General features: G+C 50.7%; 2 protein-coding genes across 5 annotated transcripts; both read right to left on the reverse strand.

The window, feature by feature from the left end:
- Positions 1-14,323: 14,323 nt before the first annotated feature.
- On the reverse strand, positions 14,324-22,332 carry ZNF70 (zinc finger protein 70). 3 transcript variants are annotated; one of them, XM_044243792.1, is made up of 2 exons: positions 22,284-22,332; positions 14,324-19,052 (listed from the first exon to the last, which is right to left on the reverse strand). In XM_044243792.1, the coding sequence occupies exon 2, from the start codon at positions 18,973-18,975 to the stop codon at positions 17,629-17,631; it is 1,347 nt and encodes a 448-aa protein (XP_044099727.1). In that variant the 5' UTR covers positions 18,976-19,052; positions 22,284-22,332; the 3' UTR covers positions 14,324-17,628. The 3 variants fall into 3 exon arrangements, with proteins under 3 accessions (XP_044099727.1, XP_044099730.1, XP_044099728.1); XM_044243795.1 differs by lacking the exon at positions 22,284-22,332 and adding an exon at positions 22,069-22,102; XM_044243793.1 differs by lacking the exon at positions 22,284-22,332 and adding an exon at positions 21,850-21,870.
- A 1,592-nt stretch (positions 22,333-23,924) lies between these two features.
- On the reverse strand, positions 23,925-25,149 carry VPREB3 (V-set pre-B cell surrogate light chain 3). 2 transcript variants are annotated; one of them, XM_044241065.1, is made up of 2 exons: positions 25,023-25,149; positions 23,925-24,255 (listed from the first exon to the last, which is right to left on the reverse strand). In XM_044241065.1, the coding sequence occupies exons 1-2, from the start codon at positions 25,069-25,071 to the stop codon at positions 23,987-23,989; spliced, it is 318 nt and encodes a 105-aa protein (XP_044097000.1). In that variant the 5' UTR covers positions 25,072-25,149; the 3' UTR covers positions 23,925-23,986. The 2 variants fall into 2 exon arrangements, with proteins under 2 accessions (XP_044097000.1, XP_044096998.1); XM_044241063.1 differs by having other exon boundaries at positions 23,925-24,303; positions 25,023-25,136.
- Positions 25,150-25,580: the final 431 nt, after the last annotated feature.

Genomic DNA, 25,580 nt, shown 5'->3' on the forward strand with positions numbered 1-25,580 from the left:
AATAGAACACGCAATTTTCTCAAGTGCACATGAACATTCTCCAGAATAGACTGTTAGCTATAAAATAAATCCCACTAATTTAAAAGAATTACATTAATACAAAGTATCTTCTCTAACTTCCTTGGAATAAAACTAGAGATAAATAATACAGGACATTTTGTGAATTCACAGCTATGTGGAAAGTAAACAACACACTCCTAAGTCATCAATGGGTCAAAGAAAAAAAAAATCACAGGTGATATTGAAAATACTTTGGGACGAATAAAAATAAAGCCTAAGCTGAGATCATGACCTGAACCAAAACCAAGATTCGGTTGCTTAACTGACTGGGCCACCTAGGCACCCCAGTCATTTGTATTTCTATGCATTAGCAATGAGCAAACAAAAAAAAAAAAGGAAATTAAGACCATTCCATTTACAATAACATCAGAAAGTACAAAATACTTAGGAAAACTATGAAATGTTGCTGAAAGAAATTTTAAAAGATCTACTAAATAAATGGAAAGACATTCCATCCCATCTGGTCACGGATTGGCAATACTACCCAAACCGCTCTGCAGGTTTAACAACCCTACCCAAATCTCAGTGGCCTTGTCCACTATGGAAATAGAAAAGCTGATCCTGAAACTCATACAGAAATGCAAAGACCCTGAAGGGCCAAAAAAAAAAAAAGAAAGAAAAAGAAATCTTGAAAAAGTAGAACAAAGCTGGAGGGCTCACACCTTCCAATCTCAAAGCTTACTAAAAGCTACAGGCAACAATACCATGCAGTATTGGCCCAAGGATCAAGGCAATGGAGTTGAGAGTCTGGAAAGAAAACCACACCTGTGGCCAGCTGATTGTTTTCAAATACTTCACCTTAGAGCAGTTTTAGGCTCACAGCAAAACTGCGAGGAATGTGCAGACGTTTCCCATGTGCCCCCTCCCTGCCACACGCAGTACCCCCACTGTTTGTGGTCTCTCCACCCCCTACCTCCACCCCCGCCCCTGAGTGGTAATGGGCTCTCACTGTCATGGCCTTGTTACCAAAGCCCACAGTCCATACTAAAGATCCCTTTTGATGTTGTGCCTTCAAAGGTTTGGGAGTTAGGGGCGCCTGGGTGGTTCAGTTGGTTAAGCATCTGCCTTCAGCTCAGGCCATGATCCCAGGGTCCTGGGATGGAGTCCCGCATTGTGCTCCCTGCTCAACAGGAAGCCTGCTTCTCCCTCTCCCTCTCCCACTCCCCCTGCTTCCCCTTCTACTTCTCTCTCGCTGTGTCTCTCTCTGTCAAATAAATCAATAAAAATAAAATCTTAAAAAAAAAAAAAGGTTTGGGAGTCAGCCAAAGGTCCTGGAGGGACTAATCTTGGGAGGAAAGAACAAGGCCTGGGGAGATATTTCTCTCTTACCTCGGGGCCATCCTGGCACAAAGGTTTGGGGTCCCTCTGGGTCCCTAGAACTTCAGGCCCAGGTGGAGGCAATCGAGTGTGTTGAGCTCAGCTCAGCACAAGGGAGAATCACCTTATTTGTTTTCTGAGTTTCTTTTAAAATACAGTTTATTCATCTTGGCCTTTAGTTTAAAAATAACAACAGTTCAGTCAAGTAATGTAGAAAGTACAGAAAAGCAAACAGGAGAAAAAAATTCACCCCTCATCCTTCACCCAGAAGAGCCACTGCTGATGTTGTGATGTACTTCCTCTGTTCTAACCATGCATTAGAAGGACCATGACATCTGTTCAGAAAATATATCTGTGAACTTTGAAAAGTAGTAACAAAATCACTGTTACGTCCCACCTACGAATCAGAATGTGCCCAGGACCTCAGCAGTCCCTGGGTCAACGTCCTGTTTCTCCTTTCCGCAGTGTCATATCTCTGTGCCCTTGAACCATTTCTCAGCTTCGCCTGGCTTTGAACTTCCCACAGATCTAGTTAGACTGCGTGTGTTTTCTCGCTCTCAACACAGCGTCTGTGCTCTCCAGCCCTTTGCTGTGACAAGCCTTCTTTGTTCGGCTGCACTGGTGCAGAGGAGCCACCATCTGGTAGCACCTGGTCCTGGGCGACCCTGGGCAGGTGTGCCCCAGCTCCAGAGCCAGCCTCAGACACCTGTGGAGCCCGGAGTGAAGCTTTCTCTGGGGCCCTGGCACTGGACAGCATGTTGTTTTCATTTATTCTCTTTTTTAAAATGGAGACAGCTTAGGATTTGTTTGTTTGTTTGTTTTCCTGATTATAAAAAGAAATTTAAAGATTCTTTTAAAAAAGAAAACAGAGGGAAGCCTGGGTGGCTTAGTTGCTTAAGCGTCTCCTTCCTCTGAAGTCATGATCCTGGGATCCTGGCATCAAGTCCCCCCCACCCAGGGCTCCCTGCTGAGCAGGAATTACGCTTCTTCCTCTGCCCCTCCCCCTGTTCATGCTCTCTCCCTCTCTTCAAATAAATAAATAAAATCTTTTCAAAAATTAAAAAAATAAACAGCAGAAAAGTATAAAGAAGTAGCCAGCACAGCCTGGAAATTGTGCTGGTCTTATCAGGTGTATGTCCTTCCAGACTTGACCTTGCATTTCACACAGACAACAATTAGACGATAGATGACAGATGACAGATGATGGACAAGAGACGATAGACAGATGATAGGTGATTGATAGACAATAGATGAGAGCTAGACAGAGACCTTCTTTTGTCACCGAACAACACAGCCACAGAGGAGTGGGGAAACCTGGGCGTGCATTACCCTTGTGAGTGGGAGGCTCTAATGACACTTAGGCAGCCTGTCTTGGGTTCCGCCAGTGCCACCATTCCATACAAGACGCATCCAACGGCCTGGCCTCCTTCCCTGTGCACCAGACCCACCACAGACCTCGGGCTGACCATCACCTCATGGATAGAAGGTCATGCCTATCTAACCCTATGGAAGCATGTCATAGACCAACTTCCAGAAAGGCAGCACATACCCCCCACCCATCCCTCAGAGCCCTGAAGTCCTGCCTAGACCCTGAGGAAGGGACAGCTGGGGCGTGGACAGAGACACACCTGAGGACACTGCCCTCCCACCAGTCCCACTCTGATCTCAGCTCTGCCCTGAGGCAGGGGGCAGAGGGGGCTCTGAGACCTCTTTCCAGTCCCTTGGGGCACCTACCATGGGGTAACCCCTCCTCAGGAGGTCTCAGACCCCTCTCCCCAGTGATTACTCTGTGTCTCATTGGAATGACTGAGCTCCAGGTAGTGGGAGAAGGCTCAGGGCTGCGAGCTCAGCCTCTGGCTGGTCTCAGGGGGCTTGGAGGGTATGAATGCTGTGGACCAGGAGCTGTGGAACCCACATGCATGGGGCTCTGGGAAGGCACAGAGGCCCTGCTGGTGGTCCCCCTAGTCAGGACCCAAGGAAGGGACTTGGTCCCCTCTGCCCCAGATAATACATGGCCTCTCCGTTTCTGAGGCCAGAAGCCCATCTGGCCTTCTCGGGACAGCTGCCCTTGATGTGGAGGTTGGAGGGGAGACCTTCAGCATTAGGACCTGGTGCCTCCATCCTGGTAGGGAAGGGTATTAGAGCCTGGGCTGACCTTAGAGACTGGCTACACATACCCATCTTTCTCAGGAGAAACTGAGGCCCACAGGGGGTGAAGGGCTTGCCTGGGCCCCACTGTGAGCCTGGCTACCAGCCCCAAAGCCCCGTGCTCTCTCTCACATGGTGCTCATATGTCCTTGGCCTTGAAAGCACCGCCCCCACCCCACCCCACTGGGCTCCAGCTCTGTGATCTATACCCTATGACTCAGCATTGCTTCTGGACTGTGGAACTGAAGCACATTTAAGCACATCCTGGCTCAGCTGGCACTTGTCCTTGGGTAAATCAGTAAAGAGAAACCTCACTAAAGCAGACTTCAGAGGATAAAGGAGAGGCTGGAACCAAGAACCCTACTACTCAATGTCAATTTCAGGAAGCATGGTCAGTTACAGATCTTCTGCAGAAGAATCATCAATGGAAAAAAAATAATCAATTACAAAAGGACCAGACCTACCTTGAATCTTCTGTAAGAAATCCACTACCTCTGCAACTCAGCCAACCAGATACCATCTTCAGCCTCCCCTCCTGCCACTCCTCCTTTCAGGCCTGGGAGAGCAGAGTGAGCCCACTCCCCCACACCCAACATCCCAGGTCCCTTCTGAAAGGCCAGGCCTGTCAGCACTGCCCCAGCCCAAGGAGTCTCAGGCCCATGCCTGAGAGAGGAGCTTGGGCCTATCAGGAGTTGATGGTCCAGCGGTCAGGAGCCCCAGCCAGGAGGTCATCGTGCACAGCACAGAAGCGTCACCCACACAGGGACATCACCACTTCCCCTGGCTATTCTCCACGTGCTGCACAGTGTCCCAGATACATTCCTGGCCAATACATCCCGAGGGTCTCTGTACAGTGTCCTCTCTCTCTCTCTCTCTCTCTCTCTCTCACACACACACACACACACACACACACACACACACACACCTCCCAGATCCCAGGATCCTGCCAGAACTCAGAGGCTGGGACTTCTCCCATGGAGCTGGCTGTTTCTTACCCCTCACTCCCTCACACACAGGGTGCACAGCCTACCACATGGGAAGAAGGGATGGGGAAGAGGAATTTCTAGACCAGAGGGTCCCTGAAAGAGGTCTCCTTCATGCTAGATGGGGTGGGGAACCACAAAAATACCAAGAACGCTGACACAGATGTGGTGCACACAGAAGCATCAAATCTTAACCTGTGGTCAACCAACTCAGATCTTTCACTAAGAGAAGAAAAACAACTAGTCAGGGCGCCTGGGCTCGGTTGGTTAAGTGGCTGCCTTCAGCTCAGGTCATGATCTCAGGGTCCTAGGATCAAGCCCCACGTTATCAGGCTTGCTGCTCAGTGGGGGGCCTGCTTCTCCCTCTCCTGTTCCTCCTCCCACTTCTCTCTCTTTCAAAATAAATAAATAAATAAAATCTTTTTTAAAAAAGAAAGAAAAACAATTGGTCAAACTGGACTCCCTTCGTCCCTGCCCTTGCCCCATAGTCCCATGCTTTCCCTACTTTCCAGGAAGAAACCCAATGTCTTTCAGTCTTCAAGCAGAAACTGATCTTCTCTGAAGCCTGACACTGCTGTAGGGCCTGGACATGGCTGTGGCCTCAGAGACCACATCCCGGAGCAAAGTTCCAGTGAGTGGCAGAGGCCAGAACAAACAACATATTCTACTGTAATATGTGGCGTGATGAGTTCCTTACAGAAAGGAAGGGGTTAAGGGGGAGAGAGTGACAACTGTTAGTTTATATGGATGGACAGGAGAGGCCACTCCTGAAGAAAGTGAGAGGACCATCCCAGGTAGGCAACTAGGGAAGGGTGCTCCTACAGAAGGAACAGTAAGTGCAAAGGCCCTGGGGTGGGGTGTAACTGACAAACTGCAGGAACAGCCAGGAGGCCAGTGTGGCCCCATCCAGGGAAGGGCAGGAGGCAGGAGAGGGAGCCAGTGTGTCCCTGGAGCCCCGCAGTTTATGCTGAGCCCCTTGCATTTTACTCCAGGTTCTCAAATGTACCTGAACATCACATGGACATATCTTGCTCCTTCTAACTTCCTACACAGATAAGGACTGAGCAGGATGGCTCCGTGTATGAATAGACAGCACAGTACTGGCCATCCTGGTAGATGGATGAACACGGGGGCAGTTCTGTTTCCTCCTCCACAGACACTGGCCCCGAGAACCCTGGCGCGTCTTCCCTGCACACACCAGCGCTTCAGAGGGCCACATACCAGACCTGGAACCGCAGGAGCAGAGGGCCTCTGTATTCCTCCAGCTGCGAGGACATGGGGCATCTATGGTCACTTTTACTTTGAGCTGCAGCTGGCTCTCATTTGCAGCTCAGAGACAGGCCATGCCCCGGGTCCCCATGTTCATGCCCTTTCTTGGATTGTTGATGCTCGCAGGTTGCTGCCCCCACGGTGAGCATACCCCTGCGGCACTGGGAACCCTGATAAAGCCCCCTGGCATCAAATGGAGGTCACTAAGCCCCCCCCCCCATCCTGGTCCCCATTCTCCCCCGCCTAGTATAACCCTGGACTCTCGAGCCTCAGTTTCCGGTGGTGTCACTCGGAAGTCCCGTCCTGGTCTCCGCTTGTTTCAGTCCGTGTGCACGCGCAAGCCCTTCCCTGCTTTTCTAACGATAGGTCAGAGACCTCGTGGCCGAGGAGGGTGAGGCGATTCCGGGAGCCCAGGGGAGATTGAAGGAGGCTAGAGCCGGATGGGACAGGGCGCCCCCCCGCCCCCGCCACCCCCATCCCCTCCTAGGAAAGCAGAGAGCTCTGGACCGCCTCCCTGGGACCCACACTCTGGGGAGAAGCTCGGCCAGCAGTGTGCCCAGAGAGAGGGCCCTCTCCAGGTCGCCCCTCACTTGCGAGCAGGGCAGCCCCGCTTCTGGGGTTGAAGGCAGAAAGGTCTCGGAGCCCAAGGAACCCCTCCTCCCATCAAGCTGCGGGGCACCGCCAGCGCCTTGCACCCTCTCATCAGGTTCCCATCCTGTGTGCGGCTCTCTTTCTAAGCCCGTGGCCCTTCCATGTAGAGCAAGGATCCTCCCTTGGCTCCAGAGGACCAATGAATGAGAGTGAAAGACTGTGAGTGTTGACCAGGAGTGTGAGGGATGAAGGAAGTGCCAGTCTCAGACTCCTGAGTGTGTGAGTGTGGGGTGTGTGTTTAGGTGTCTGTGTGTGTGAGCAAGGGAGAAGGTATGTAGTTGATATTCATTCCTCTCCTAGCTGACTCACACACACACACACACACACACACACCAACAACAACAACAACAACTGGAGCTGAACAGAAGTTTGTGAACATTGATAAAAGGGAAGCTTGCTGAAATGGAATGGCAGGAGGTCTCTGACTTACCGCAGGGACCCAAGGGTTGTCAATCACAGACCTCCAGCAGAAGCATCAACAGGAAAGAACCATCAATTACAGGCCCCAAGGGAGAAAGCTGTACTTTCTCTGCATCTTCTACAAGAAACTGACCACCCCAGCCACTTACAATGAGAAACCATCATCATCCTGAACTCTTGGCTTTCTCCAATGCACTCTCCTTCAGAACAACCCCTCCCAGCTTCTTTTTTAGAAGATTTTACTTATTTGAAAGAGAGATAGAGAACACAAGTAGGCAGAGCAGCAGGCAGAAGCAGGCTCCCTGCTGAGCAGAGAGCCTGATGCAGGACTCGATCCCAGGGTCCTGGGACCAGGATCTGAGCTGAAGGCAGCCACTTAACCAACTGAGCCACCCAGGCGTCCCTGAGCGTCCAACTCTTGATTTAGGATCAGGTCATGGTCCAAAGAGATGTTTTCCCAAATGATAATCTGGAAACACTGACACCCAACAATTGGTCCCCAAAAAGGAAAAATAAGATTGGAAATCTAATAGCTGTGGTTTGATAAGCAGTGAGAACTCTGATTTGGATGAAGTAACAATCCGACCTGATCAGAAACGCTAAATTTCCCACTACCCTAACACTGTACATACATTAAACCATTGGTGTGGTGACAAAATTATGGCATTCATGAGCCAATATTGCTGGGGAAATATTAATAAATGATTAACTATAATAATTAAATAATATTAAATATAATAATTACAATACTTATTATACAATTATAAAAATAATAATAATTAATTAATAAAATTGCCTACCTCATTTGTCCCAGCTGTCAAAGTACAGTCCAGGAAATCCTGTTTAAACTGTGCCCAGACACTTTCAACTGCCCGCTGGACCATCTGAATTTTGGCAAATGGGTTTCATACAGCTTTCCCAATTCCGTGGATAGGAATATGTTTCAGTCATGGTTTGTATGATTTCTCACTAGGCTGATACTTGCCCTTGCAGACAGGCTGCTGCTTTTTCTGCAGCTAAATTCTCTTAGAAAGGTTATCCCTGGGACACCTGGGTGGCTCAGTCAGTTAGGCATCTGCCTTTGGCTCAGGTCATGATCCCAGGGTGCCGGGATCAAGTCCCACATCGGGCTCCCTGCTCAGTGGGGAGTCTGTTGCTCCCCCTGCTTGTGCTTGCTCTCTCTCTGACAAATAAATAAATAAAATCTTTAAAAAAAAATAAAAAGATTTTGCCTATCGGGGGAATCCCTCTAGACCTTCATGGTAACCATGGAACCCATTTTACTGACCATGTGCTTCAGCAAGTGGTTTGACCAGTTTTACCACACTTCCATGGTGCAGACCATCCTCAGTCCTCAGCTTTGCTGAACACACTAATGGCACTGTTAAGACAAGACTGGCCAAATTTGTAGAGAAAAATACACATATAAATTTGTGGAGACAAATACAAATACATGGCCGAAAGCAATGCCATTGGACCTGTTGATTGAACAGGCAACTCTTGATTTCGGGGTTGTGAGTTCAAGCCCTATGTTGGGTATAGAGATAACTTAAAAAATAAAATCTCCAAAGTAGGGGCACCTGGTTGCTCAGTCAGTTAAGCATCTGACTCTTGATTTTGGCTCAGGTACTGATCTCATGGTTGTGAGAGCAAGACCCATGTTGGGCTCCGTGCTAGACATGGAAACTGGTTGAGATTTTCTATCGCTGCCCCTCTCCCCACCCACCTCCCTCTCCCCCACATGCCTGCTCTCTCTCTGTCTTTAAAAATAACTGAATAGGGGACGCCTGGGTGGCTCAGTTGGTTAAGCATCTGCCTTCGGCTCAGGTCATGATCCCGGCGTCCTGGGATGGAGTCCCACATTGGGCTCCTTGCTCGGCAGGGAGCCTGCTTCTCCCTCTGCCTCTGCCTGTGATTCTGTCTGCCTGTGCTCGCTCTCTCTCCCCCTCTCTCTCCCCGATAAATAAATAAAATCTTTAAAAATAAAAATAACTGAATAGACTGATGATTCACAGACCTGTACCCCTGAAACAAATACTACATTATAATTTAATAAATAAAATAGAACAAAAAATTTAAAAACTGAATAAAATCTTAAAAGTAGGTAAGTAAACAAATGTATGTATATTCATGTAGAAGCAAGAAAGAAATGCTGGGGGGCACCTGGGTGGCTCAGTGGGTTAAAGCCTCTGCTTTCGGCTCAGGTCGTGGTCCCAGGGTTCTGGGATCGAGCCCCGCATTGGGCTCTCTGCTCAGCAGGGAGCCTGCTTCCCTTCCTCTCTCTGCCTGCCTCTCTGCCTACTTGTGATCTGTCTGTCAAATAATAAAAAAGAAAGAAAGAAAGAAAGAAAGAAATGCTGGGAACTACTGTTTTCTGTGCTGGTTCCCTGGCTGCAGCTGGTGCTTATTGCTTCCACTGCCTGTTCTGTATTCCCTTGGCCATCACCAAGCAACTCAGCAGGCCTGGCTACCTTGTCCAGTGCAGTAATCCAAATCTCCTTTCTGGAGGATCTAGGACAGGAGCCCTTCTGACTGAGGGAGGCAGGAGTAGTTGGCATGAACTGTCCTCTCAGGATGAAGGTACCCTGAGGCCCTCGGAGCTCCGCATTCCTCCCAGCTCCCAATACCGACAGGCTGATCACCCACGCCTGTTGTGCCCTGACATGAGATGCCCACAGTGGCCAAGGGGGTGACCTCTTACTGCATCCTTGGAAAAAGCATGCTTCTCTCGGGAACGAGAACTTCTCAACTAACAGAGCCTGAAGCTGTGTGTATGGGAGACACATCTTGCTGCTGGTGCCCTGGCCTGTAAATCCTGGCTAGGGGGTGAAGCGGCTCCACTTTCTCTGCTACACGTTTCTGGTTTCTAGCATCATTGTGCTGTATTCCAAGAACATAATCTGTACTTCGGCCTAGCCCAGCATGTGTGTACTTTTTTTCCATGTGTCCTTGGAAAGAATGTGTTCCGCATTTGGCACGCTCTGCTCCATAGATGGCTGTGAGGTCAACTGTCTTGTTCAAGTCTTCTCTAGCCTTTTTCATTCACAGCCATCTTCTTCTACAAGTTACTGGTAGAGATGTGTAAAAATCTGGTAGCACCCGTGCATGTAGTAAGGGCCTCCAGGCTTGGCCTCCTGTGACCCCAGAGCTGGAGGTGGGCTTCCCCCACACAGGTCTGGCTTCAGACCAGTGGGCATGGCTGAAGCAAAAGGGAGAGGAGATGGTGTGAAGAGGCGGGAGGGGAGGCAGCTACTGGACATCCCATAGGCTGGGGAGCACCTGTCCTGTGAGGGGGTGGTGTGTCCTGCTCCCAGTAGCTCTATGGGGCAGGCTCCTGGCGCCCACTGGTGGCCTCTTGCTCCACATCTGATACTTAGCCTCTAGAAAGCACTGAGGTCTCAGACAAGGGGATCCCCCTGTTGCCCCAGCCGGGTTCTCCTCTGTCCCTGTGGATTGGCGGGTCTCTTGGTCTCCCTCCCTTTCACTCCCCTGCTCCAGGTACTCTGGACTCTTGCCCGAATTCTCAACATTGGTGCCTGAGAACACAAAACACTAAGGTCTCCCGTTACAATCTTGAAACGGACTCCAGGCTCTTCGCTTTACTCTATGGAGCGGCTTTCCCTCAAGAGTCCGGCTGGGCCCTGGCTCCATCACACTGGAAAAAAACCAAGGACAAGGTGAGCTTCAGTCACTGTGAGGATCTGAGAGCCCTGGCTCTCTTGGGCAGGGGCCAGGCTGTGGAGGGTGAGGGCTCAGGCAAAACTGTAGTTGGGGATCCCCAGGGGGCTTGCAAAGTCAATTTTAGGAGATATATAAATATGCCAGGTCTTGAGATGATGTGAAAGTGTCACCGTGAGACACAGAGGAGGATAGTCACCCTATCTTGGACCCACTGTCTCTTCTCATTCTCCACTAACTGAGGTGTTGACCCTCACCCTGAACATGGCCTTCTTCCCTCGTCCAGCTGCACCTAACACCTGCAGTACAGCACAGAGCCGGGAAAGGCACAATGGGGGAACCTGGCCTTCTCAGAGTAGCTAACCCTGGAGAAAGATGCCCCATCTTCAGCCCATGTTCTTTCTGTGGGTGGGAGACAACAGTCCCCCGAAGGGCACCCTTCCTTTCTTCCTGCCAGAGGAAGGCATGTTTGGGAACACAGGGTTCAGCGTGGCAGGGGCATGGAGGGCCTGGGTGAGGACAAAGGGTCACATCTGGAAGGGCCTACAAGCTGGCCTCAGCAGAGGTTTACATAGAAACCAACAGGGATTGGGGTACCTGGGTGGCTCAATGGTTTAAAGCCTCTTGCCTTTGGCTCAGGTCGTGATCTCAGGGTCCTAGGATCGAGTCCCACATCAGACTCTCTGCTTAGCAGGGAGCTTGCTTCCTCCTCTCTCTCTCCCTGCCTCTCTGCCTACTTGTGATCTCTGTTATATAAACAAATAAAATCTTTTTTAAAAAAGAAAGAAAGAGGGCGCCTGGGTGGCTCAGTGGGTTAAAGCCTCTGCCTTCGGCTCAGGTCATGATCTCAGGGTCCTAGGATCGAGGCCCGCATCGGGCTCTCTGCTCAGCAGGGAGCCTGCTTCCTCCTCTCTCTCTGCTTGCCTCTCTGCCTACTTGTGATCTCTGTCTGTCAAATAAATAAATAAAAATCTTAAAAAATAAAGAAAGAAAGAAAGAAAGAAAGAAAGAAAGAAAGAAAGAAACCAACAGGGGTGTTTGAGAAAGGGAGTGACCCCATCCGACTGAGTCAGAATGATCACTCGGACATGGAGGGTAAGTCAGGTCAGTGGTGGGAGGCCTGCAGTGGGCCAGAGGTGGACAGCAGCAGCCCTGAGTAGGAGCAATCAAGTGACAGGAGGAGGTGGCCTTGAGAGAGTAAGGCCCTGACTTGGGGTGGGGAAGAGTGAACGAGAAGGCAGGAGAGGAGGTGGTGTCTGGCTCTTGGCTTGAGATCAGCAAGTACGGAGAGAAGAACAGGTGAATGTGTGTTGAAAAAAAAAAAAACCCTTGCTATGCACAACAGGCAGGAGTAAGTCCCCTTACTTACACAGCATAGGCTCCAGTCTCCAGCCCACCTTGAGACATGGTGGCAGGTCCCTCCCCTCCAGGACTCAGGTAAAAAGGAAGATGGGCAGAGAGGAAGGCCTCTATAGGGGAACTCCCAAGATGGGCCTTCAGAGGGAGGGAGAGGCATTAGGCTTTATTTATAAGACCCACACAAACCCCCACCAGCCTCCAGGAAGGCAACTGTGCTCCCTTTTCACCTCCAGCACAAGCCTAGTACAGCTCTTCACTTTTGGGGGTGCCTACAGTCCTGTGAGAAGACCCACCCAGAACCACACAAGGGACCACTTGCTTTTCCAAGAGGCAATGTGAGGGTTACATAAGGAGCACGTTATTACTTGGCTGTTTGTGACTCACTCTCACTTCAGGGGTTCCAGGACCTGGAAGACCTAAGTGAGGTCCAGAAGGCAGAAACGGTGGTGCTTCCAGTCATCTCCAGGGAGAAGGTGAAGTCTGGCTAAGGGTGTTCATAAAGGGAAGCAGGGACTGAAAGACACTTCACTTGGGGAGCTCTGGTAACAACATTTCACGTGTTTGCAGACGGCCACCAGAAGGCACTTCGGGACCTCAGAAGGCAGGCAACCCCCAGTGGGGAGGGTGTGGACCCTGGACGGTCTTCAGCATGTGCTCCCCACCAGCATTCTGAGTGTGTGCAAGGGGATGGCCTCTGGTGCAGTAGGCATGGTCCACGTCCTGACACCCCAATTCCGCACTCACCAGGCAGCCTTCTGATGCAGTGTCCTGGGTCATTAGATACTGAAGATGGGGTTCTCCAACAAGAAAAGGGCTTCTCTTTCCCCATCCCCAGTAATTCTGTGCGTTGGCATTCTGGCAAATACATATATCCACCTTTTGTGACGTTGGCAAACGTCCACTTGTCCCCAAGGGCTGAGCAGCTCCGAGCGGACAGAGAATACTTGGTTTTCACTTTGGACTGTGGTGACTAAACCACTTGCCACCTGAAAAGTCCTGCCAAGAGCTGCCCAAGGCTGCAGCAGAACCTCCAGAATTCCTCCTTCCCACAGCTGCTGGGGAGATCTGACACCAAAGCACCTCACTTATGCTATAGTCATGGCCTCTGTTTCCCCACCTGCCACAGGAAGGGCCGAGTGACCATATTCTCAAGCCTCTGCAATTGTGACAGTGCTTCCCCCTACCATCACAGGAGAAGGGGAAGGGGGAAGGCTGACCAGGGAAGCCACCTGGGACAGAGAGGTGATGGGGATGGGGGTTATGCAATCAGTGTTCCCGCTTCTCGTCCAGATGACTATACACGTTGACTTGGGGAGTGTGGGGAGGGATCTGTGAGGTCTAATTCTTTCCTACATCTGGAAGTTTTTTCTAAAAAGTAAGCCACAATGTACCATTCCAAGTTATGCTGAAAGAACTTTGGGAGTGAGAATCGAAAATTGAAATATTTCAATCCTCTTTGCCTCCAGTTTGCCATGCAGGTTTGTATGTCTGACTCCTCTGAGTTCCACAGGGCTGTGAGGGGCATCAGCCAGGTGTGCTGCAGCCAGAGGCTGACTTCAAGAGTGGGCTCAGGACAGAGCCTGGCATTGACCAAGGCAGGAAGGAGCAGGTGTGCCCAACAACACACCCTCAGGATCCCCAGAAATAATACTCCACACATGGTGAATAACTCCTAGAGATGGGGCTTAAATGAGCATGGCCTCTTCTGGGTTAAGTGAGTTCATCTATATAAAAACATAAGCATGAAGATAAATTATGCCTTACTCTAAATTGTGATATGAGTACTTCTTGCATAAAAAGAAAAAGAATTATAGAATCAGAAAATAAAATCCAACACTTTGCTGTTTATAAGTTATACAGCAAAATATATACACAAATTTTGAAAATAAAATGCTGAGTGAAAGCAACTCTCATGCAGATGCAAATTGAAAAAAGCAAGGGGCTTCAATTATGGTATCTGGAAAAGAGAAATGTAAGCTAGAAGCATTCAAAGAGGCAAAGAGGGCAGAGAAAGGCACAATTTTTCAATATAGTACTATTAAATATATATGCTCCAAATATCCTGGTACTTACTTAGTGATACCCTGCTTCTCAAAAAGGATTTGAGGAAACTGCAGATCACATCTAACATTACAACAACAAACATAAAATAGAAACAATTGAAGTGAAACAGAAATAACAAAGTAAAAAACACAAAATCAGACTACGATCTGATCATGTCAGTGAGTGCTCATAACTGTTTGGGGGCTCACAGAGCCTTTCCAGAATGTGGGGAATGCTACATGTCCCCCCAACCCCTGACCCCAAACAATCCATTCACATTCATAACCCCCAGCTTTGTTCCACCCTCTATGCCGACTCTACAATAGACCTGTGTGCTCCTGGGCTCCTGGGCAGTATGCAGACCCCAGGTTAAGAAATGTAAAGTAAACAACAGAGAAAGTATGAACTTGAATAAAGTAATTTAAAAACAAGTTAACAAATAGAACGGATGGAGTACAAACCCATTTCTTGAGAGTACACAAATGCTTTATAAAAACTGGTCGTATCTTCAGGCCCAGCATCGTTCTATGGGCACTTAAAAATGTTGATACCACAGCACAGTAAGAAAGAACGGCAATGACCTATGCACTCATCACTTGGAAGTACAGAAAAAATAACAACCCTTGGGCCAAAAGGCAACTCCTCGTACGGTAACAAGAACTTGCATGTGTCAAGTTGAAAGAATGCAGAAAAAGCTCTAAGAAAAAAGTCCTAGACCAGAGTACCTGCATTTACTAGAAACATTAAAAATATGATTAGCTATAGCTAAATAAATTTAGAAATATAAAATATGAAGTTAAAAAAAAAAAAAGAGCAGACAATACATACACTTGGACAAAACCATCCAATTAGTCAACAAAACCGAAAGCCGGAGCTTTATAACACTCAACATCTGCCATTAGAAGGAAAAAAAAAAATCTAAGACAAACAAAAACAATAACTAAATCCCAGGACAATTAAAATGTTACCAGGATGTTCTCTTGTAATACTATACTGTTCCAGAACCTAAATAAATTGAAGGATTTGAAAATATATAAAAGTGAAGGAATACGAACAGAAGGGACTAGGTCCTGCTCAGTCTTTGAAAAGTACCTGGTTCCACCATGGTTATGGGAGAGTCCATCCACCCTTCTGAAAAGGGGGTCTCAATGTTACATAAATTGTCAAGAGGAAGGAGGAGACGGGGGTCGGGGGATGAGGAGGAGGCAAAAGTGCATATCCCAAAACGCAAGAAGGGCATAAAATGAGCTAAGGGAAGCTGGGAGACAAGGGAGCGTCCAGGCAGGGTGGCCTGAAGCCCCTGTGGTCTGTTCCAAAGGAGCAAGCCAGATTGGCTGAAATGGGGGCTTATCCGTAGAACAGCCCCTAAGGGTTGGTTTTAAGGAAAGTGGTGGCATGTGCAAAAAGCTTTAGGAAAATCAATTTGGCTGGGGTGTGCAGAAGCACACGGAGAGACATCAAATGTAGGAAACTGACGACTGCCAGGTGAGGACAGGCCTGGCCAAGGGGAGGTCAAATGGGGGTGCCAAGGAGGTAGATCTTGTGGGGGGGGTGCTGTTCCACCCACGCTGAGCAGGGGTCTCAATTATCTCTGCACTTTTAGTAAGTGAATGCAGACCCTCAGTGCAGGCCACCTGCCCACAATACGTGGGGCCAGCTGGTCAGGCTGGTCTAGCTGGTGGTACGGTAGGTTCTAGGAGACCCGGGTGCTGGCTCGAGGTTTCACACATTCATGCAACAGAGAGGAGCTTGACAGGAGCAGCTGCTGTCCCCATGGCTGGGACGCCCGCTGTCATCCCCCCAGATGGAGACCTGGCCTTTTAAAGTCTCCAGCCTGCCAAGCTCCACATACTAAGTAACCATTACTTGTCCATTTGTATTCATCAAAACAATACATGACCACCAAGCTGAGCTTCTGATGAGCTGAAACAGCCAGTATTCCCATGATGGGGGTCATGGGATCCCAGCCATAAACTTTTGGAAAACTTCAGAATCGCTCAGACTGGCACTGAGGAGCCTGGGGGAAGGCAGTAACAAAGAGATCCTGGTGGACACACGAAGGCCCAAGGACCAGGGCCAGACACCTCTCAACCAGCCAGACACGGTTCGGCCCGTGCCGATTCCTGGCAGAAGGGAGGTGTGGGGACTGAGACAGAATGGCCACCTTCAAACTCTGCTCATGCCCAGCACATTTGGGAGACGCTGGGGTTGTGATGATGCCTAGCCTAGGGCTCACACCCTGGCTATGTACTAGAACATTCTGATCACCTAGGGAGATTTAAAAACATACCACTGAGCCCCACCTCTGGGGATGCCAAATGAGTTGGTCTAGGCAGGCAGCAGGCAATGGTAATTTTTGAGCAAAGCCTGAGAGGAGAGAAGCATGGCGATGCAGGCCACACAGACCACACTGACGCTGGGGAGAGCTTTAGGATGGCATCTGGAAAGGGTCCCTTTGTGGGAGGTAGCCCCACAGGGCACCCACAGCCCCAGGGGCAGGCAGGAGGGGGTAAAAGCCTGAGTCTTGGTTCAACAAGAGGGTGGGCTGCAGGCCCTGGCATCCAAAGAACCAGCAGGAGTGCCTCTCCTGCCTTTAGGAAATAGATCTCTGGCTAGGGCAAGGGTCCCTCTTGGTCTCCATCCTCAACTGCCAGTTGCCAAAGCACTTCCTGGCTGGTTTCATTCTGAACAGGAGTCAGCCAGGTCCCAATAGCCCCATCTCATAGATTGAGAAACAGAGCCTTGGAGCTTCCTCAAGGTCACACAAGCAGGAGGAGTGGAACTGGGATCTGAACTGGGACCTCTGACTGGATGGCCAGGCTTCCCATGTCCCCCAGCACTACAGAGCCACTGGACCAGAAACCGGCCATAGGGCCGACCTATGCACGCTGTAGTCTGGGGAGCCCTAGGTCTTGTGGAGAGGTTATAACTGGAGGGCACTAATGCCTTGGGCCAGGCTGAGTCAAAGCCAAGGTCAAATGTCCTCTGGCCTACAGGACCAAACCTCTACCGTCCTATGAAAGAGCCATCTGCCAGAAACTATTCTTATTCTAACCCAGAACAGGGATCAAGAGACCATGCCAGGGGCTTGCCACCCTCTTCCCCAACCCCAGAATGAGTCCTTTCAGACCCTCCCTTTCTTCTGTAAGGGAGGTTGTTGGTTGTCCCCACCAATGCTCAAGCCAGGTGGAAGATTCCATTTTGCTGTTAACTTATCTACTTCCGGATTCATTTTTCTTTAGCGGATTTGGACCGTGAACACAGTTATGTCTTCTCAAAGTGCCAGACGGCAGCTGACGTTAAAGAGTCCATCTGACATTTTTGTGTGTTTCACTCAACTTTCTCCCTCTGTTTATTCTTCTGGATTTTGACAAAGGCAAAGAGATGGCAAAACCCAATCTCCTAGGCTTGGGAGTCAAATGTGAATGACTTGAAGGCCAGGTCTCTTTTGGGGTATGCCTCTGTTTCAGGGGCCTTCCCATTACTCCACCCTCCCTGCCACTCAGTAAACCGGCCGTATGTGGGGTGCCTGGGGGTCCGTGAGGGGGCCTGGCTGCTAGCGTGTGTGGCCAGAAGCGCTGGGGGTGGCACATTTCCATTTGGCCCTGGGATCAGGGAGGTGGGCAGGGTCTTTCACAAGGCGATGGGGTGTGGGCTCCATCTGGGAAAGGGTCTCAAGCTTTGGTGTGAGTTCCTCCTTCTAGAGCTTCTCCCCAGCATGGATTTTCTGATGCCGAATAAGGTGTGAGCTTCCCCTGAAGGACTTGCCACATTTGTTACACTCATAGGGCTTCTCTCTGGTGTGGGTTTTATAGTGCTCAATAAGGGCTGACCTGTGCCGGAAGGCTTTGCCACACTCGTTGCATGTGTAAGGTTTCTTTCCGGTGTGGATTCTCTGGTGCTGAATGAGGGCAGAGCTGTGGCAGAAAGCCTTCCCACACTGGCCACACTCATAGGGCTTCTCCCCAGTGTGGATGCGCTGGTGCTCAATGAGGGAGGAGCTCTGGCTGAAAGCTTTCCCACACTTATGGCATTTGTAGGGTTTTTCACCAGTGTGGGTCTTTCGATGTTCAATGAGGTTGGAGCTCTGGCTGAAGGCCTTCCCACACTCTTCACATTTGTAAGGTTTCTTCCCAGTGTGAATCCTCTGGTGCCGAATGAGGTGGGACCTGTGACAAAAGGCTTTCCCACAGAGATCGCATTCGTGAGGTTTCTTGAGGGTGTGGATTTTCCGATGCTGGCTCAGGCCGGAGCTCTGGTTGAAGGATTTCCCACATTCCTTACACTGATAAGGTTTCTCTCCTGTATGGATTCTCTCGTGTTTTCTGAGACTTGAGCTCCGGCTGAAATCCTTCCCACATTCCCTACACTCGTACGGTCTCTTTCCAGTGTGGGTTTTCTGGTGTTGCGTGAGGGCTGAGCTCTGGCGAAAGGCTTTTCCGCATTCCCGGCATTCGTAGGGCTTCTCCCCAGTGTGAATGATCTGATGTCTGAGAAGGTGTGAGCTCTGGCTGAAGGCCTTCCCACACTCACAGCACTCATAGGGCTTCTCCCCGGTGTGAATCACCAGGTGCCTGAGGAGGTGTGAGCTCTGGCTGAAGGCCTTCCCACATTCCCGACATGCATAGGGTTTTGCGGGTGGTGCAGTTCTGTGAGGCTCATTAGGTCCTGAGTGTGCCCTGTTTGCCTTCTCACAATTGTGTTTACTGGGTTCCTCTCCACTGTGGATTATCTGACACATACTAAGGTCTGATTTCTGGAAGAAGGTTGGGCTGAAGATATCATCATCCTGGGGTCTATTCACCGGGGGGGTACTTTGATGCTGAACAGGGCTTGAGCATAAGCTGAAATTGCCCTCATAATCGTCATGTTCCTCGTCTTGTTCCCCGAGAGGGATCTCCTTATAAATAACAGCCATTTGCTCTAAACCTCTTTCCTGAAGAAAAGGATCCCCCAGGTCCTCCTCTGGGAAGAGTCCTTGCTGTATCTCTAAGCTGTCCCCAAACACAAAGGTCTCACCAAACTTGGCTGCTGGGGGAACCTCCATTGTGAATCTAGTGTCACCCCCAATAACTGTATTTCTTGAAAGATCGTCTTCTTAAGGGCACTTACTGTCCTCCCAATCTGAGAAGAAAACAAGGAACATTGTCAAGTCTGCAGATCAGGGCCCTAGGACGTACCTCCTGCCTGTGCCAGAATCTATCGTGGACCAAACGAAATAGGTATAAGATCCAAGCTGGCCCTTGAGATGATCCCCACTGAGTTAGAGACAAGTCTGATTTATCAGAAACACTACAAAGAAGATGGACAGAATCAAGTGCTATACCAAGGGATCTAGAATCTAAAGACTGAAGGGGTTCAGAAAGGTAGACGAGACCAGAAGTGGAGCCACTGTGGAAAGGGGGCAAGATTCTGGCTAATGGAGGATCTTGACGATGGCAGTTTTTGAGAGAGTACAAACTTCCCTCCTCTACTAGGTTAGCTGCAGCCCCTCCAATCAGGTGCCCAAGCCACAACCCTGGGAGTCAGCCTAGACCTTCTCCCTCTCTCACCGCATACTTCTAGTCTATCCATTTCCTGAGGCTCTATTAAGAGGTCTCTGTCTCTCTGTCAGTCTGCAGCTCAGGCCTCATGCAGTTCCCCAGGATCACTTCAATGCTCACCGCCCAAATGACCACCGACCCCCAGCTTCTACTCCTCCCTCAGGTCTGTTCTCTACCTTGACACCAGCGTCAAATACCCCAAACACAGGCCCGATCATCTCCTCAGGATCTCGCGGCAGCCCAAAGCCTTCAAAAAGCCCTTGGCACTAGCCGTCCCAGCCCCAGCTCCAGCCTCTCCTTCCATGTAGCCCTAGCTGCTGCTTCATCCTCCTAACAGGTTCCCCTCCCGTCTCAGATTGCCACTGGCTCATCTTCCCAGACCCAGTCTTTTTTTTTTTTTAAGATTTTATTTATTTATTTGACAGAGATCACAAGTAGGCAGAGAGGCAGGCAGAGAGAGAGGGGAGGAAGCAGGCTCCCTGCAGAGCAGAGAGCCTGATGCGGGGCTCAATCCCAGGACCCTGGGATCATGACCTGAGCCAAAGGCAGAGGCTTTAACCCACTGAGCCACCCAGGAGCCCCCAGACTCAGTCTTAATGTCCCTTTTTCTGTACCCTAAGTCTGGTGATCTCAGGCTCAGGGATCTGCAGAGCTCAGTGCATGTGTCCATCAAAGCACTCACAACCCTGGATGGCAAACATGCTGCCTGAGAGCTCCCTGGGGGCAAGTACTGTGCTCCTTCAACGTGAAGCCCCCAGCCCCCAGCATAACAGGACAATCTCCACACACAGTGGTTGCATAAATACATGACTGAATGGAAGAAAAGTCATGTTTTCCTGCTAGAACTGATGGCTACAATTTTTTGAGGGGAGGGGGGCATAGAACTCTATTCAAATAAATCATCTGGGAGATACAAATAAATAAAAGATAAAAGCAGAGATGCTCCAGTTAATGGGGGTTATTTTCATAGGGACATGGACGGATCTTGAAACACCCCCCATTCCACTGTGGTGGCCTCCAAGGGAGCCTCTCGCGACCTCGTTCAGAAATTGCTGTGCAAGGGGCACCTGGGTGGCTCAGTGGGTTAACCCCTGTATTCAGCTTAGGTCATGATCTCAGGGTCCTGGGATCGAGCCCTGTATCGGGCTCTCTGCTCAGCAGGGAGCCTGCTTCCCCCTCTTTCTCTGCCTGCTCCTCTGACTACTTGTGATCTCTCTTTTTCTGTCGAATAAATAAAAAATAAAATCTTAAAAAAAATTGCTGTGCAAGCTTAAGGGAAACCCCAGGAATCATAACAATAATAGCTCGTGTTTATTGAGCATCTACTATGTGCTAGGCACTACTAGACCTTCTATAAGCACATGTGCATTTAATCCTCACAATTCTATATACAAAGGTACTATTAGCAGTACACTGAAGCATAGACAAGCAGCTCAAAAACACACTAAATTAATCAGCATAGTCGCAATGAAGCTCATTCCCATTTGGAAATTTTTTTTTTAATGAATAATCAGGCGATATGAAGGCCAGGTGTGGAAAAAAAGCACAGAACTGAAGTATTCTCAAAAATTCTTTGATCACTTATCTCCCCTTCCCCTCTTCTTCAGCAACCAGAATCTCCCATCCTTCAGGTTCTCTAGATTGATCTCATTGGGTCTAACAACCCACTGATTTCATACTGGCTCTCCGCTTCTAGTCCACCCTTCCCTGTCTAGCTTAGACTCCATTGTGGATCGAACCACAGACTCTGACCAGCATCACGTTCCTCACCTATTTGCCCTGCTGCAACCAGCCACCAAATACCAAAGCTCTCTGTCAATTCCTCCTAAGATGTTAAATGTTGCCAAAGAAAATCATAGGACTGTGTACTGCACCAAGACAAAATTTCAAGTTTCCAATTCCAGCTGGGACTTCAGCATCTTCAGCTCTTCCATCCAGTGACCTCCTTATGGCCAATCCCTCTATTCTCAGACCTCACTTTCCCACCCCTTTTGGCAGTGCTCACCAAAAGCTCCCTTCTCAAAACCCTTCATTTCAGAAGTTGCAAATTGGCAGCCTGAGGATCCTGTCACAGACGCGTTTTGTTTGGCTCGGGAAAGGGCTGGAACCTTTTCTTTTTGTTTGACTTAGCTGCCAATATTGGAAACTCTGTAGGTTTCAGGCTTTCTCTTGAAAACCTGGAAGATGTGTTAAAACGGGTCTACCCTGTCATTAAACCCACCTTGCATACCTGAACGCCTCAAGATTTTTAGCCCCCCCCTCTCCCACGTCCTTCTTTATTCTCTTCATTTATGAAAGTTCTTTCCCCCACTCCCCGTTTTAATGCTTTCCGATCCCTTTTTCTTGGCATCTGTGATTACAACTCTTCTTCCACCCACCTGTTAAATCCTGATGTTTCCAAGGTTCCCTCCTTAAGGGTTTCCCATTCCCACTATAGACCACCTACATGCTGAAGTCTCCACGCCGTTCACAAAGTTGGCGATCCTTTATCTGTCCTCAACAATGTCTTAAATATTTTGGGACCGAAGATCCCAAGGTCTGGAACCCCAACTTCCCACCTCTCTCGGGGCCTTCCTCGTCTTCTCCTGTATGCTCACCCTATGCTTCGGGGAGCCCTCGGGGCCTGGGCACCCGGGAGACCCTCGGTCCCGTCAGGGTTTCCTGGCTGGAGGCCCGCGGGCGGCTGCGGACACGCACACGCCGCTCGAGAGGCGACGCGGAGCCCCTACAGGCTTCCCACCGATGGGGGACGCCCATACCCAGGGCCACCGGAGGGACAGGTGGTCACACTGGCTGACGCGGAGCCACTCACCTGGGCCGGGGCGGGGCCGCTCACCTGGGCCTGGGCGGGGCCGCGGGCGGGCGGGGCGGGGCCGCACCAGAGCTGCTCCAACCCGCGGCCGACCCGGCCTAGCTCAGAGGCAGCTGCTGACGCGGAGCCCGCGGCTGCCCGAGCGCCCGGAGCCCCGCCCCCCACCCGCGGGCACTTCCGGGACCGCTCTAGGCCGCGTGGAGGTCTCTACGTCTCGGTGCTCCTGCGGCCCCTGGCGTCCGCGAACTTAGGCGCCACGACTCTAGGTTCCAGGGCTGGGACTGGTGGTCTCTGGGCGGTTCCCAGAACAAGTCCTGGTCTTGGGGGAGACAGCTGGTTAGCCGTTGGCGGGAGTACAGAAGAGGCAACTGAGGCCGGGAAGGGCGGGCGGACGGGCGGGCGTAGAGCCGCAGGCAGGGAGCCAAGTTCCCGCTGCACTTGCCCTGCGGGTGGGGGCGAGCTAGAGGCCACGCGGGCGGCGGGGGTCTTCGGGAGAAGGGAAGGGGTAACTAGAGCTGTGGAGCCTGTCACCCCGCGCAGGCCCAGGGGTCCTGCATGATTCACCCTTCCTGGGTAACCTGGTCCTGCCTGCCGAGCTGGTACCAGCAGAGACAGACAAGAAGGGGCCGAGTGAGGGCCCAGGAGACAGCTGGGAGTGGAGGCTGGACCCTGGAGACCCGGAACCCCAGTGCATGTGAGGGATGACCTCCAGACATAGGCGCCTCTTCAAGGAACCCGGAGGGAAGAACAGTGTGTTTTTGAAGCCCGCTCCAACACCTCCCAACCCCCACCACACATTCAGACTCTCAGCTCTGCTTCTAATAAGGATTGCTCCCCTACCCAGTGCCCCCATTCGGCCCAGTTGCTCAGGTACAGCCTTCCCCGCCTGTGGGAGAACTGGTCAGGGAGAGGGGCACAGGCCTACCACTGGTGACCAGTAGAACACACATTCCTAATGGGAGAGATGCTGCCCAGGGGCACCTGGGTGGTTCAGTCAGTTAGGCGGCTGCCTTCAGCTCAGGTTATGATGCCAGGGTCGTGGGATCGGGTCCCACATCAGACTCCCTGCTCAGTAGGGAGCCTGCTTCTTCCTTTCTCTGCCTGCTGCTCTGCTTACTTGTGATCTCTTTCTGTCAAATAAATAAATAAATAAAACACTTAGAAAGATAGAGATGCTGCCACCTGCAATGAGCACCCTCTGTCCGAGCTCTGGGATGCCTCTGAGTGGCCCCACCCCACATACATACTCATACCCCCTCCATACCCCATCAAGGAGTAAGCAGGGACTCCATAAGGACCCAGTCCAGCCACCTCTTGAGTGCTGAACCACAACCAGCCATGCGGAGCTAGGAACAGCAAGAGCTGGTTCCTTTTTCTCTTCCTCCAGCTCCTCAGGTCACAGGAAGCCCAGTCTAAGCCCCCTGGGGGCTAGTGGAGAGGCTGGACCCCGCCCCAAGGATCTCAGGTGCTTCCTCTTCTGTAACAATCCCCAGAATCCCTACCCCCACACTCCCAGTCACTTTTTCAGCAGGAATTTCATGGCCCTCAGAATAGTTACTGTTCATATGTTTGATATTATTCTTTTTTACATGTTTAATACTGTTAACCCATTTTACAGAGGAAAGTTCAAGGTTTGGGGAAAGAGGGGGGCCCAAGATCAGAGTGCAGGAATGAGAGGCAGACAAGAAGCCCACGCTCCACCCCTAGGATGTGTAAGCCACAGAGCAGAAATAATCTGCGTCGTCCTCGGGCTGCACGGGGCTGATGATCAGGATGCAGGCATTGTGGGCGGCGTCTGTGGCTGCCGAGAAGCGGTCAGGGATGTCAGGGGGCCGGTGGTAGTCGTCCTCTGAGCGGTAGTAGAGGAGGTATCTGGGGGCACTGCCTGCCCGTTGCTGATACCAAGACACGCCGTACTCCCCGATGGTGGCATGGCTGGGGCTGAGCATGCAGGAGAGTTGGGCCACTTGGCCTGGAAAGACCAGCAGTGCATCTGGCTGGGGTAAGCCTGGCTGAAAGACTGAGAGACAGAAAGACTCGTGGGCTCCTTTCTTCCTGTCCCCACCCCACAAAGGCTTGGTCTCTCTTCAAGGAGACTCTGACTCCCGAAAGGCTCATAGACCTGTGCATAGAATTGAGATGGGTGGGGCACAAAGCTGACAACCCCCAAGTCCTCATTTGTGCTATGTTCCCAAGAATCTGTGTTCAGTTGAGCACCTAGAGTTCAGAGTGTGGGACTGGTAGCCTCCGAGTCCTTCTCTGCCAGCCCCCATTCCTTACCCCTCAATCACACTGGCTCTTCCAGACTCTGGCTACTGCCACCACCCAGAAGCCTCCTGGGCTGTCCCATCCTTCAGGTCAACCTCAGACAACTGGCTGCTAGGAATCTTGTCAAGGGTAGTTTGTCTTTGAGGCCCTTGGGGTAGCTTCCCACGTGAAAAACTAAAAAGGTGACCGATCAATTCCAATTTCTTCTGAGATCCCAAAGAATCAGAATCTGAAGGGATCCTAACAATTTGCTCGTTCCCCATTCACAAATGGGGAAACTGAGGCCCACACCGAGAACTGACATGCCCCGAGTCTAGGGCAGAGTTATTTGTAGCCAGTTCTCCCCTCCATCTTAATGCCCCTTCTAGAACCCTCCCACTGCCCACATCAATTTGTTTCCTTGCAGGGGCCTTCTGGAGCCCGTGCCATCCCCCACCCGACCCCAGGTGAGCCAGGCCTGGGGGAGCTCACCAGACAGGAGGGTCCCAGTCAGAAGGAGGGCCAGATGCCAGCAGGCCATGGCCAGAGGCAGGGAGGCAGACAGGAGTTGCTCTGTTGGGAGTGTCCCAGGTGCTTCAGAGCCCAAGCAGGGGAAGCCCCTGGACCATGACAAGGCATGCAAATCAGCCCATTGACTGGGGGTGGGGGCATGGGGGTACAGTGGCTGGGGCCCAACGGCGGGCCCTATGTTCCCAAATGTGGATGGCCTGGCCCCACAGGGCCTCCTGAGAACAGAAATCCAGATATACACGTGCAATTATAGTGGGTAGATGCTTTTTTATTGAGGTGTAACTCATGTAGGGTAAGGTGCACAGATTTTTAAGTGTATGCCTTGATGATTTTCTTAATATTTTTATTTATTTATTTTAGAGAGAGAGAATAGGGGAGGAGCAGGGGGAGAAGGAGAAGCAGACTCTATGCTGAGAGTGGAGCCTGACGTAGGTCTCGATCCCATGACCCTGAAACCATCACCCGAGTCTCAACTAAGGGTCAAATACTCGACCGACTGTACTACCCAGGCACCCCTGG

Source organism: Neovison vison, chromosome 3 (genome assembly GCF_020171115.1).
Source record: "Neovison vison isolate M4711 chromosome 3, ASM_NN_V1, whole genome shotgun sequence".
NCBI lineage: Eukaryota > Metazoa > Chordata > Mammalia > Carnivora > Mustelidae > Neogale > Neogale vison.